This window comes from Doryrhamphus excisus, linkage group LG12 (assembly GCF_037039965.1).
Source record: "Doryrhamphus excisus strain RoL-2023G ecotype Guam linkage group LG12, RoL_Dexc_Guam_v1.1, whole genome shotgun sequence".
NCBI classification, from domain to species: domain Eukaryota; kingdom Metazoa; phylum Chordata; class Actinopteri; order Syngnathiformes; family Syngnathidae; genus Doryrhamphus; species Doryrhamphus excisus.
Window position 1 is genome coordinate 9,631,132 of NC_136368.1, and position 13,845 is coordinate 9,644,976.

Sequence of the window (13,845 nt, forward strand, 5' to 3'; positions counted from 1 at the left end):
TTTTAATACTGTGTGCAGATTGTCATATAGTTAATAAAAAAATATATCTAACTAATGTATAGTCATGTAAAAAACTATTAGACCAGCCTTGATTCTTCAGTTTCTTGTTCATTTTAATGACTAGCATAGCTAAAGGTACCTTTATTTGGACAACTCTAACAATGGCAAGAAAAATAACTCATACAAGTTAATTTTTTTGGCAGTACAATGCTACAGGTAATGATGTAAGAACTTCAGTGATTTTGGTTATTATCAAGAAAGCCATGGAGGTTACGAAATATCAGCTCTCAAATTAAATTCTTAATAACTATTTTTATCATCAATATGTCTGTCCAAACAAATGTATCTTTAGTTGTACCGGACATTAGAATGGATCAATAAACTGAAGAAACAAGTGTGGTCTAATATTCTTTTCCATGGCTATATCTTTGCTATGATATGCTGCGATGTACTAACAAAGCTATAACCCTTGGTTAATGTTCTTCTCAGCAACAGTGACGTAGATAATCTCCATTTTTATCTGGAATTCATATTAAAGGATGTCTTATGCTTTAACATGATGCAGTGTGATATGTATGTAAAATGTCACTAACTTTGTGTGTTACCATGTGTGGAACTGTTGAATAACAACGATTGAACAGCCAGTGCAACATGCAGCAGCGTTTGCAGTGAGCAACCGGCGTTTATGAGTTCTCAACGTGCATGAATGAATTTTAGCAGTCACTTTGCATATCATCACAGGTGTCCATTCCCGTGCGGCATCTTTGGATGAGCAGACCACCCTTCCCCGTCGTCGAATCACAAGTGACAGCCAATGCCATACCAGTCCAGATGATGGTCCCTCCCCTGATGTCCCACTCCACTCCCCGATCCGTTGCGTTTCTCCAGAGTTTGTCAACGCCCTAGCGATTAACCCTGGTGGACGACCAAAGGAGGTAGAAAGTCTATGTTTGGTAGCATGAAGCTGATGATTTGATGTTCTTTTTCTATTAACTACAACTATATGTATTTTTTCATCTCATGTTTGACTCCTCAGAGGCACATGCACAGCTACCGGGAAGCCTATGAGGAGATGGAGGGTGGGCCAACCAGCCCGACCCCCACAGTTGGTGGTGAGGTGCTTCCCCGAACCCCTGCCTTCCCCATCTCGCCGCAAACCCCTTACTTCAACCTATGTAAGTGTCCCTGCTGGCTGACTAACGTCACTGTGGAGCTCAGACATAACAGGATCATTAGCAGGACTTTTATATCAAATGCAAGCAGGTCGTATTCTATAATACTTTTGTTTATTGCCTAGAACAGTGGTGTCCAAAGTGCTATCTGTGCAGCCAGTAGCTGTGGTTTTCACAGCCCCGAGCACATTCTAAATATACAATTAAAGAGGTAAATTAAAAAAACAACATCAAAAGGGCCTGTCACTGCCTCTACGCGAAACACGCGTTGTGCACAGGGCTCCATGGGGGCGCATTCTTGTCAAGTGCACAAAGGATGCGCATTGTGAGGCAAGCAATCTGACACCACAGTCGCACTGATTGACAACACACATGCAGCTGAATAAGCAAATAAAGTGCCCTGTCGCTCCCTGGTGGTGTAATGGTATAGCTGCTACTTTTCAAGGTAGAGTGTGTGGTTTCAATCCCAGCTTTTTTAAAAAAATTACATTAATTTTACACTAAAAATAATTTCATTGAAGAATTTTTTTCCATGTACAGTATTTCCATTACTCTACATAAAATTCTGCGTAGGGCCCCAACTTGGATGGCTGTGGCCCCACTGTATTTATATTTGGACTTCATGTTTTACCAACCTAATTTCCTTTTCCACATCATAACATGGTTCTTCAAATATACATTTCCTTTGTACCCTTGACATGAAAAACAAAGTTTGTCTTAGAGCAGAACTGTTTAACATGTATGATTACTTATTACAAACGTCAACCAGAAATAATATTTTTAAAATTATAACAAGATTGTGAATGGGTAAAGGAAAGATGAACTAGATGCACTTGTGGCATATATTTGTTGATAACAAGTTTCGCCTCATTCCTTTTTTTTTTTGGTTTGTTTCTAAGGTCCTAATGGGCCACTAAACTTGATTTTCTTAACTTACCACAAAATAGTTAACTTGTGGCGCGAGTTAACCATGAACACGGTTGCTGTTAATTGCAAACTTGTGAAAGTTGCATGGTTAGATCATTTGGTAGTGTATGTGACATCAGATTTTTGACAATTACACCTTCAATTTCATATACAGTAAAGTCTCGTTATATCGATATTCTCGGGAGTCAGAAAAAATACCGATATAACCGGACTATCCATATATCCGATCCTGCGCCGAACTGCATTAAAAGTGGGCAATAATGCACTCGACATTGTTCTATAGTATAGAACAATGTCGAGCAGCTTAAATCAATCTTTGCTTAAGGATTTCAATACCAAAAAAGAACACGGCGAACGGCTGCTTCCAGTCAACTTTATTTTTCACACTTCCACCACCAGAGCACAGCACACACACCGATTCCCGCACTTCCTGGTTCACAGGTCATGCTCAACCCGCCCCCCACATAGCTGGCCAAACACATGCCTGCAACAGAAGAACCAACTGCGTTCGTGGTTTCTCTCGTGTGTATAGAATCTATACACACGAGAGAAACCACGAACGCCAGCATGTACATATGAAAAACAGTGGTTATTGCAAGCGATAAAAAGATATCTGAATACAACACAATTAAATACATGTATTTGTACGCTTGTGTCTTCGTTGGAATAGGTGTGTATGCTATGTCAGTTGGTTCTGCTGTAGTTGGTTCGTAGTAACCGGATTATCATAATAACCGGGTAACGGAACTAATTATATCATAAAAGACTAGAAATTTGCCGTGAAATGAAAATAGTATCGTAATAAGTAGTAATTCGTTATAACCGATATCAATATAACAAGACTTTACTGTATCACATTCCTGAGTGTCCACTCAGACTGCTGCATTCACAGCTCAGTTAGAGGGTACAAAGAATTGATTTGGATTCTTTGGTAAGTGGGCAATGCATGCCTCTCTTCCAGGGTTGCACTGTCTCACGTCAGCCCTTAACTGTTACTCCACATCCCCTTCCCTTGAAAGTGACCCTTTATATGTACACAACAGAGTAGCTGAAGGAAAAACACACATCGATCAAGTTCAGGTTTTGTGTTTTAAAACACAGTGTCAAAAATGAGTATATGTTTTGAGTCGTATGCTCTGTGTGCTGTTGTCATTTGTGTTTGGGTTCTTGTTGTCTTGCGGTACCCCAGCCAGCACTGTTCCAAACCCCTCAGTGGTGCCACACTCAGATGTTCCTCATGATGATTTGACACAAGCATGTTACTCTCCTCCTGCAGGGCATGAGGCATGAATACAACAACCTGTGAATGCCATCCCAGTTCAATAATATTGTGTCATTGTGTCATATCTTGACAGCCCTGCACCTGTTATGACATTCAGGGTTTTTTTTGTAAAAGCAATTATAATCACTGAAATGAGTTGTGCTGATAGACTGTGAACAGGTATTGGCTGTCGAGATGGTCTTTTTAAATGATGTGTCCGGTGGTTTAATTTATTGAAGTTTATTTATTTGAATTATTTTAGGTCGGTCACCTCCAGGTCTTGCTAAGACTCCACTTTCGGCTTTGGGATTAAAACCCCACAACCCAGCAGAACTTCACCTCACTCAAACTGGCTCAGGTTGGTGGGCACGACTCTGAAAATATGTCAGCATACGCCTATTTGACACCTGCTGTAAATAGAATTAAATGGAGATTTCAATATAGCACATGGAATAGATATACATTTCAATGTGATGTTATTTATTTTATTTTTATATATTTATTCATATTTTGCATTAATTTGTATTTTCTTGTCCTCTTTGTAATGTAATTATTTTTTTTATTGTAATTTATTCATTTCATTAATTGTTATTAATTTCATGAATTTATTCATTCATTCATTTTCTACCGCTTTTCCTCACGAGGGTCGCAGGGTTGCTGGAGCCTATCCCAGCTGTCTTCGGGCGTGAGGCGGGGTACACCCTGGTCTGGTCGCCAGCCAATCACAGGGCACATAGAGACAAACAACCATTCACACTCACATTCATACCTATGGACAATTTGGAGTCGCTAATTAACCTAGCATGTTTTTGGAATGTGGGAGGAAACCGGAGTACCCGGAGAAAACCCACGCATGCACGAGGAGAACATGCAAACTTGTCACAGAGATGGCCGAGGGTGGAATTGAACCCTAGTCTCCTAGCTGTGAGGTCCGTGCGCTAACCACTAGGCCACCGTGAACATGAATTTAAATACATTTAAATATAATACAATAAATTAATAAATAAATAAATTAATTAATTAATTAATTAAATTTATTTTAATTATCTTTAGTATGGCCCTGGGACTCATGAAGTGGAATGATTCACAAGTGCTAGTCAAATGGGATCCCCCCTCCCTGCCCCGGACCCCACATAAATTCAGACCATCAAATTCTTTGTGTGCGTCTGAAGACACATATGTCATGCTGTTCATGAAATCCTTTCTTTGACATTCAGAACCCAGAAGTTACGTAGAATCTGTCGCAAGGTCAGCTGTGGTAGGCAGAGAGCGGCCCACGACAACTCCGAGTCCACGAGGAGAGATTATCGGGCAACAGAAAAGTCCAGGTTCCATCTCCTCTGCCCTGAACTCACCTTTGTCCAGTTGTAGACCCATCCAGAACTCACAGGGGTGAGTATTGTCCTGGCTCTTTCTCCTCAGTCCTCCAAGGCTACTTGATGAAGATCAGTATAGTACAGTAGAGCCCCGCTATTCGGGGGTATTATGTTCGGGCACCAATTGTGAATAGTAAATGAGCAGGAGTTGTAGAGCCCAAACCCTCCTGCTTGCTGCGTATTGTCGTTCTCCTCCTATTTCGGCTCAACATTTGCAATAAAAGTGACTCTTAAGATTAGATTCAGCTCTGGAACTCTGCTGTCTTTCTTCATTTGTTTTCTCACAACAAAGTTAGCTAACAAGCTAAATGCACTTGAAACACAATCCAGGTTTAAGCCCTAAATATGACACACACGTATTAAACACTTTTGAGATTATACTCTGTTTAGGTACTCGCTACTAATGAATGATAATGAAAGATGATCGCAGTTAGCATTGGTACATGGGACATTTAATGCTTTATTTTCAGAAATTATTGTATGAATGAGACGCGTTTTCCACAGAAAAAAACACCCTATTAAATTAAAAATGTATGTATTTATCAGTGAAATTTGCCAGTTGCAGATCCTGAATCGTGACTATGCGAGGATCTACTATATACTCAAATATTAAACACTTTCATAATTCTATGTGGAAATAAACATTAAACCTATGTTTCCGTTTTCTTTCAGGGATGTTGCCCTAGCAGAGAGCAGCTCTAGCACTCCGTCCCACCCCTCTACTGATTCAAGTTTCCACACTCAGGCAGAAGTGAGCGCACACCCCACACCAACGCCCTCATACCAACCACCGACTTCTACCAAGTCTTCTCATCTGGATTCCATTCATCCGACATCATCCTTCCTTGGGAGTACTCCTCCTGTTATGTCTAATTTATATCCTAACACCCAACCGAGGAGTCATGTGGCCACAGATTCCAGCCTATCCACTTGGTTAGAGCCCTCTAAGACCATAACCAGCCACGAATGTTCCCAAATGCAACAACGGGTAGATAGCCTGAACTCTACTGACAATAGTGTGTTCCAGAAGCACCCAAGTGCTTATCAGGAAGGGTCTATGGGGTGTCAGCAAACAGCACCAGTAAATGGCCGCATTGAAACTGGGGTTCTGAGGTTTAATGGCAGTCCCATCCTTGGACGTCATCAGTCTCAGGGAAGTCAGATCAGCCAAGTACTCAACAGACAGGATTCTATGGCCGAAGAGTCTCAACGAAGCCCGGTCTTGAGTAGACAGCCGTCCATGGGACAACCCATGCCGAGTAGTCCTGTGCTTAGTAGACATCCATCTATTTCCCAATCCCATGGAAGTCCAGTGTTGGGGCGTCACCCTTCTGTGTCACAGATGTCCCGAAGGAGTCCAAGTTTAGACCGACACCCCACACACAGTGGCTATACCACCCCCAATGAGAGGCATGGCAACCTGTCCAGACAGAGGAGTTCCTCTGGATACCAGGGACCGCCCATGCCCTCTGACCCTATGTCACCAGCAGCCTACCCGGAGGGGACAATGACGGGGATGAGTTTAGGGTTTCGAGAGGGAATTGCAACCCCTGTTTTTCAGCCTCAGCTTCCGGAAAAGAGGCGCATGTCAAGTGGGGACAGACCGAATGGATCAGTGTCGTACAGCTCATTGAACGGAAAAACAATGAGTGGCGGAAGCACTCCCAGTTACTTCCACACCCTCTCTGACTTCTCAAGGTTTAACATGTCTGGTAAGGACCCAGTGTAGTCTCTACTGTAAAATGAGAACACAGTGCAACCTTGGTTAGCGTACGCTCCGGATAGTATGTTTTTCAGTTGTAGGCATAATATTATGCCAAAATTTTTCATGCTATTAACATGCTGCATGAGTGCAACTGTGTTCTTAGTGCATTTTTAGCACATTCTTCTTCTACGATGTTAACAGTTATGGCAGAAGTCTCAGAAATGTTAACCCAAAACATATTTGTATAGTTTTACAATTATACGTAATGATACGTATCAGTTGCAGGTACTCCAACACTGCCGCACATAAAATCAGCACCCATAAACCAATAACCTTATCACCCATGTTCTGTGAAATAAATTTAAAATACATGAGAGAATGTCAAACTTGCCATGCATTCATGGCATCATGGTGTGTCATATACAAGACCATATTTGTTTGGTGCTAAATTATTTCTGTTTTCTTGCAGATGGAAGTGCAGAGAGCAGGCTGAATGTAAAGTTTGTCCAAGATACATCAAAAGTCTGGTACAAGCCAGACATATCCAGAGAGCAAGGTAAGTGACGACAGAACTTCTCAAAGGCTATACTGACTTAATTCTAGATAAGTTGAAGTCCATGGTGTCCCTCGCCTATTGCTGGAAGTCAGTTGGGATAGGCTCCAGCATACCGCATACTAATGAGGATAAGCAGCATATAAAATGGATGGATGGATGTTGAAATAGCTAACAGAGGTTTCTGATCTTGGCTGCATTGTACACTCTGTACACTACGATCACATACAGTATACAATAGCAGCCGGTAACAGTAACCGTCGGGGATTAAAATTCAGTAAAAATCCACACACTTGTGTTTTTTTATACTGTGGCCAATAGGGGCAAATGCACAGCAATATCGCAACTTGAAAACCGAAGAAAAACGTAAATTATACACAAAGTGGCCCATATGAAAACCGAGGTTTGACTGTAGTACACATACATACGTACATTTATACAAAGCTTTCCAGCTATTTTGTGTTTATATTTGTTGTGGCTTTACAGGCTAATTTGGCTTGTTCTCATTGGATTATATAATGTTCAACATATGTTGTGCTGCATTGACATCACACATGCTCATGCTGACATTGGTTGTACTTGGTGCCAAGTTCTCCCAGAGGGTGCAGACACGCCACATGGACTGAATTAGGGAACATCTGCATCATGTACTATTGCTCATCTTAGCGTCCTTCCTCAAGCTGTGGCTCCTCTTGCTGTGAAACTGAATTCAACAGTGAAGTCATGATCAAAGCTTTGCACAAAAACATAAACATTGGCATGCATGATGCAGCGCATGTAAAATATTATTCTAAATTTGCTTGTTTTGACATAGACAAAGTTCATCTTTCTGCTATCTCGTCCCATGTTTTCTATTTTTTGCCTAAATTAAGCATTTTCAAGCATAAACGTGGCTAAATGAACTAAAATACACATATAAGGAATTCAGAAGACACATTCAAAGGCACTGTGAATATATATTCTACACTGGCCACTAGGTGTAATGTTACTGTAATGTTTGTTGAGACACACAAGCAGCAGACATGATCGCTGGAAAAACGGGCATTTATTGCAGGTCGAAATGATCTCCCAACAGGCATAATAAACCCTAACAAAAGCCTGGGCTACTGTTGCTGCAGTAACCCACGGCAAGCTAAAGCTCAACTCTGAACACTTCCTGGTCGTCCACCACTCTGTTCATTTAGGGAACACATTTATAGCAACACATATGTGCAGTCTTATTTATGTTTTAAATGGCTTATTTACTCTTATTATGTCTACTATATAGGATAATATGAGTGTAAAAGTGACTGTAGGGGTGCTATTTCATGTCTAGAGTTCTAAATAATGTTAAAACCATATGCTTTCCTATGCTCTACCTATGTTCGCCACAATAAATGAGGTATTACTGGAATGTGTAATACAGCCTGTTTGTACTGTATTTCAGCAATCAGCATGCTTCGAGAAAAGGAACCTGGGGCCTTTGTTATCCGGGACAGCCACTCATTCAAGGGGGCTTATGGCTTGGCTATGAAAGTTGCCTGCCCCCCACCATCGGTGCATCAAAACAAGAAAGGTAAAGCAACATGAGGAACTCTTTCAGTGAAATTGCCATTATTATTGTTTACCTTCCATGTTTTTGTGTCTTACAGGTGACACCACCAATGAGCTGGTGAGGCATTTCCTGATTGAGAGCAGCCCAAAGGGAGTGAAACTGAAGGGCTGTCCCAATGAGCCATATTTTGGTGAGTGGGAATACATTACCCTATTATCATGTTGCTCCTCTATCGGCTGCAGACCAGTCGAGGGTGTACCCTCCTCTTGCCGAAAGTCAGCTGGAATAGGTTCCAGCATACTCCTGCCACCTTAAGTGGCATAGAAAATGAATGGCTGGATGTTACTCCTCTGTGTACTTGTCTTTGCCTTTTTCCAAATTCTGTCGTCCTGCAAATAATTGTAGCATTGGCTGTTGCCATCCAAGTCATGTTGTGCCTTGTAATTACTCTGCACAGCTGTACTGACGTGTGTGGGTATCTGTGTGTTTACGTGGAGGAGCAGAGTGACACTGAGGAAGTTACAGCATATGCATAAATTGAGCAATTTGTACATTTGTTGCTTTCTTTCGTCTTCTGTTGTGGACAATGAATAACATATATTAGCTAAATGCCGACAGTGGATACATAGATAGATGACTTGTCACCATACCAAAAAATCTGGTACTGTTACAACTCTGAGGTCAATAAACATAAAAATCTACATAAGCTGATAATAAAGCCACTGACAGTCATCGACAAAAACATCTCAAAGCTCTGAAAAATGGATTTGTTTGGAATGGAATCTAGGACATGTTTAACAAAAATGATTTGTGTTTGCGTTTTAGGTTGTCTGTCTGCATTGGTCTACCAGCATGCCATCACACCACTGGCTCTGCCTTGTAAACTACTCATTCCGGAAACAGGTCTGCATATTCACTTGTGCATTGTCTGATTTGGTTGCATTCCATTTCCGATCCACGAGCCATGTCTGTGCTTTAAGTGTTGTCAGCAAACATACTGTAGCTAGAAGACGATGAGCAAATGTAGCCAAAAGAGTGGCAGCAAACTAGGCTGTCTCCATACATGTATTTAGACAAAAGACGCAACTAGAGTTACAAGAGGAGCAGTGAAAGTTCAATGCATAACCTCATACCTTTGTTATGTTATGTAGATCTACTCGAGAAGCAGCCAGAAGTTGTAAAAACAAATCAGCTGGCTGACCGACTGAAACAAGGAGCAGGTACATCACAGACACTCACTTTTACAAGCCATTCTCCGCTTCTAGTTTAAACGCTGCCAATTGTTCATTTTTAATCATTCTGACAAGATGACGTCCTTGTCATCCCAGTGCAGAGGGCCCCTGCTGATTCCCATGGTAAACCCTGTGCACCTTTAGTGTCCCTTCATCTGGAATGTGCATCCTATATGTCTGCATTTGTTCATATGTGTGGAAGTGGTATCAAATATTTCACGGTTGTGTTGAAATAACTTTCTTTAAACAGGTCTTTCAGTGTTGTCTCTTAACATTAGTCTCTCCAGCCTTATAATATAAGCCCAACAGTCTTCCGTGGAATGATTTGAATGGATTTGTTTCTTCTGACCCCCAGAAAGCATGCAGTTCAATGAGAAAAAAACAAAACAATTGCATGAGCCGATTTTTTTAAGTCTTTAACAGTCCCCAAACATACTGTTGGTAGCATAAAAAAAAATTGAAAAACTATTTTTGTACTTATATGTGTGGAACATCTAATGTCTTCCCAGCATGCAATGTACTCTACATAAACTCGGTGGACATGGAGTCTCTGACGGGTCCCCAGGCCATTGCAAAGGCCTTATCCGAGACACTGGCTGCTGCTTCTCTGCCTGGTGCCACCATTGTGCACTTCAAGGTGTCTTCACAAGGCATTACACTGACTGACAACCAGAGGAAGTAAGTGTGGCTGCTACCTTCTTAACGTAAATATGCAGAAGCCTTCCAGATGTGGTTGTGCCCATTGCTCTGTCATCCCACCCGTGGCCGCATATCCTGTTCCCTCCCTCTGTATACCCTCTGCCCCTCTACCTAACCAGTCTAAGCAGATGGCCGCCACACAGAGCCTGGATTCTACCCTAGACAGCTTTGTTGGTGTTATTTGTATATTTGTATATATATATGAGAGGACATGTGAGAGGAAACCGGAGTACCCAGAGAAACCCCACGAGAAAACCCACTCCGGGTACTCCGGTTTCCTCTCACATTCCAAAAACATGCTATAATTGGTGACTCCAAATTGTCCATAGGTATGAATGTGAGTGTGAATGGTTGTTTGTCTATATGTGCCCTGTGATTGGCTGGCGACCAGTCCAGGGTGTACCCAGCCTCTCGCCCAAAGACAGCTGGGATAGGCTCCAGCACCCTTGTAAGGATAAGCGGTAGAAAATGAATGAAAAATTGACATGTATTATGACATGTATGCATTATAGATGAGCCACTAATTGATTAACATTCTTTTGTTTAGGATTTTCTTCCGACGCCACTACCCCTGCAACACTGTCACATTCTGTGATATCGACCCTCAGGACAGAAAGTACTGTTCATATTAACAAATGCAATGAATTGTTTGCTCATGATAGATCTAACTAAGATTTTTAATCCAGTGGGGCCTCGGCTTTCATCTGTAATCTGCTGCATCAGGTTGAAACAAACACAAACCAAAGCATTGTGTCACCAACACGGATGTTTTGTCTGGGGACTCCATTCAGTGCAATGACAGTTTGTTTGGCGAAACAATAACCAAGACACTGTACAAAAACCACAAGACCAATCATTCTCAGAGAAAACTGAATCCTACCAAAACCAGTTCTGTACAGAAAACGAGGTTCCACTGTCATTAGAACAAATACAGCCTTGTAATGTAGTTGTGAACATAACATATTTGATTCAAATCTTTCCAGATGGAACAAGTCGGTGGGAGGCACAGCAAAGTAAGTATTACATTGTATACTGGAGACGTTTTAAAGAAACACAGTATTTTAGTACTGGTCCATTTTTTTGTTTCTTTCCAGGCTGTTTGGTTTTGTGGCTCGTAAACAGGGAAGCACAACTGACAACGTGAGCCACCTCTTCGCCGAGATGGAGCCCGACCAGCCTGCCAGCGCAATCGTCAGTTTCGTATGCAAGATGATCACGTCACAAAAACGATGAGAGCTTTCAAGAAACCCTGGCACTTTTGTCACATGCCTTTGGTTACGTACTTTCCCTCCTTTGAACCACACTCCCTTTTCTCTGGACATTTTAGTTTCACCTTCTTCCGCGAGGCTTCTGTGTGGTTATTTGTGTCTGTGTGCATGTGTGTGTGTGTTGCATTGTACTTTTCTTTTTGAACGGATCTCCTGAGTGGAACCGAGGAAGTGCAGAATGTGATATGGCTCTGTGACGTTGGATAGGGATGCGTGTTATAGCTCCCTGGCAGGGTAACGTTTGAACTGCAGAAGTTGTGTGAGTGCTTTGTTCATGTTGTTGTGGTGTATTTTGTGTATTGTCAAGAAGAAGTCAAGTCGATAGTGGAGTGTAAGTTTAGCAGGCTTTTGACTGTTTAACCAAAGATGTTTTTTTACGTAGTCAGGGCTTGTCAGAGGAATATAATATGGCTGCTTTGTTCAAATTACTGAATGATTTAATTCTACTGATACTGTAGGTCAATGAGGCACCGCCGCTATCTTGCAAAAATATGTTACAGGGGTCGTTTTTTTTCATGTGCATGTAAATACTTTGTCTGGTTTTATGGCTTGGATTATTGAAAAAGACGTTTGTCTGGCCGAGTTTTTTTAATAATACAAAAAAGAGCAAAAGCTAAACATTTTGCAAGGCTCTTGCAAATATGAAAAACACGTAATCTACAAAGGATTTCTCCTCCAAATCTGCACAATAGTCACATTATTTTGTTATTCATAATGGTCAGATGTGCTTTATAGAAAAGCATCAATGTTTTATTTCATTTTAAATGTGTCAAAAAAAATTATATATATATATATATATATATATATATATAATACATTTACAAATAAATATATGGTAATATGTTTGAAGATATTTATTTTTGCTTTGTTGCTCTATGATATCTTGTACACATGTACCCTGTATAGGTGCAACAAGATGACTGAAGCATGGAGAATGAAATGCATTTTATACCGCTTAAAGTCAAGTACTTTGACATATATATAGCGTATAACAGTAAGTGTACGTGTATCACCATTTACAGATGTCTTTTTTTCTGCATGGAATCATCCTGTTGGGGAAGTATGGAAGTTGAAGTCCAAATTGGCTTAAAAACAAAAAAAAAAACAATAGCAACACAGTTATCTATTACCCAAGACAAGCACTTAACTGACAAAATAGTAGCAATGTGTATTTTTTTCAATGAAAGGGTTTGAGTACTTATGCAAGATCAAATCCAGTGTAGTTAGTGACTGCCCTCTTGTGGCAGAAAACAATCATTACACAAGAACAAAAATTGAATACAGTGTTATAACTGTAACCCTGTCCCGTCAATCCCAGAGTTTATGTTTTAATTTCAAATGTTTTGTTAAATTCATGTGTTCATATGAAGACCAGAAAGATTTATTGTTAAACCCATGTGAGTTGTAATTAGGCCTGCACTGAATCAAGTCTAAATTGGCTATTAGAGTAATGAAAATAAAGATTCCGCACTTGAATATCATTTTGTATATGGCCGTTTTCCAGTATTTATTATGAGCAGAAGGCCGCATGCAAGATATCTGTAGGTGTTAACCTCCCCATTTTGTGGTTTCCTGGGACAAAGGTAATGTTTCTGTCTCAGTTTTCTGTCTCGATGTGACAAAAGAGGACTTCAAACAGAATGTAAACTGTTCCTTTGCTTCGATGGAGTCCCCATCAGTCCATGTTGGACTGCAGAAAATGTGTCACTGAGTTACTATCCCTGTATAGAGAGTGTTTGCTACCATGTATAGCTTTTACTATTGCTGAAAAAAATAAAATGTCCCAATCGATGATTGTTCTGTTTCTTTGAAAAAAAGTTTGACGATATAGAACAGCACAGGGATGGCCTCACGAATATTTATAAAATGTTATATAACAAAAACCAACCTAGGTGTGATTTATTTTGAACGTGCATACAATTCACAGTTTAAAAAGGTCCGGAAGACCTTTTATGGCCTCTGCCATCCTCTATGGTGTAGTCTGCTGGGGGAGCAGCATTACAGCAGCTAACAGGAGGAGGCTGGACAAAGACTTCCACCCTCTCCAACACACAGTCACTGCATGGAGTTCCATTAGTGAGAGGATGATACCTCAAAACATGCAAACTCCACACAGAG

At 40.8% G+C, this 13,845-nt stretch overlaps 1 protein-coding gene across 12 annotated transcripts in view; it reads left to right on the forward strand.

Annotated features, from left to right (window-relative positions):
* Positions 1–13,343, forward strand: part of tns1b (tensin 1b) — a 161,858-nt gene extending 148,515 nt beyond the window's left edge. For 10 of the 12 annotated variants that reach the window (XM_058083054.2, XM_058083049.2, XM_058083048.2 and 7 more), the window contains 15 exons: positions 742–935; positions 1,037–1,175; positions 3,623–3,718; positions 4,578–4,752; positions 5,409–6,448; positions 6,911–6,997; positions 8,421–8,549; positions 8,626–8,718; positions 9,354–9,431; positions 9,680–9,748; positions 9,857–9,883; positions 10,270–10,438; positions 11,007–11,075; positions 11,443–11,472; positions 11,554–13,343. In XM_058083054.2, coding sequence (XP_057939037.2) covers positions 742–935; positions 1,037–1,175; positions 3,623–3,718; positions 4,578–4,752; positions 5,409–6,448; positions 6,911–6,997; positions 8,421–8,549; positions 8,626–8,718; positions 9,354–9,431; positions 9,680–9,748; positions 9,857–9,883; positions 10,270–10,438; positions 11,007–11,075; positions 11,443–11,472; positions 11,554–11,692 — 2,534 coding nt within the window. In that variant the 3' untranslated portion in view covers positions 11,693–13,343. Of the gene's footprint in view, positions 1–741; positions 936–1,036; positions 1,176–3,622; positions 3,719–4,577; positions 4,753–5,408; positions 6,449–6,910; positions 6,998–8,420; positions 8,550–8,625; positions 8,719–9,353; positions 9,432–9,679; positions 9,749–9,856; positions 9,884–10,269; positions 10,439–11,006; positions 11,076–11,442; positions 11,473–11,553 lie in introns of those variants that run through there. The other 2 variants (XM_058083052.2, XM_058083059.2) reach the window with 2 other exon arrangements.
* The last annotated feature ends 502 nt before the right edge of the window (positions 13,344–13,845 follow it).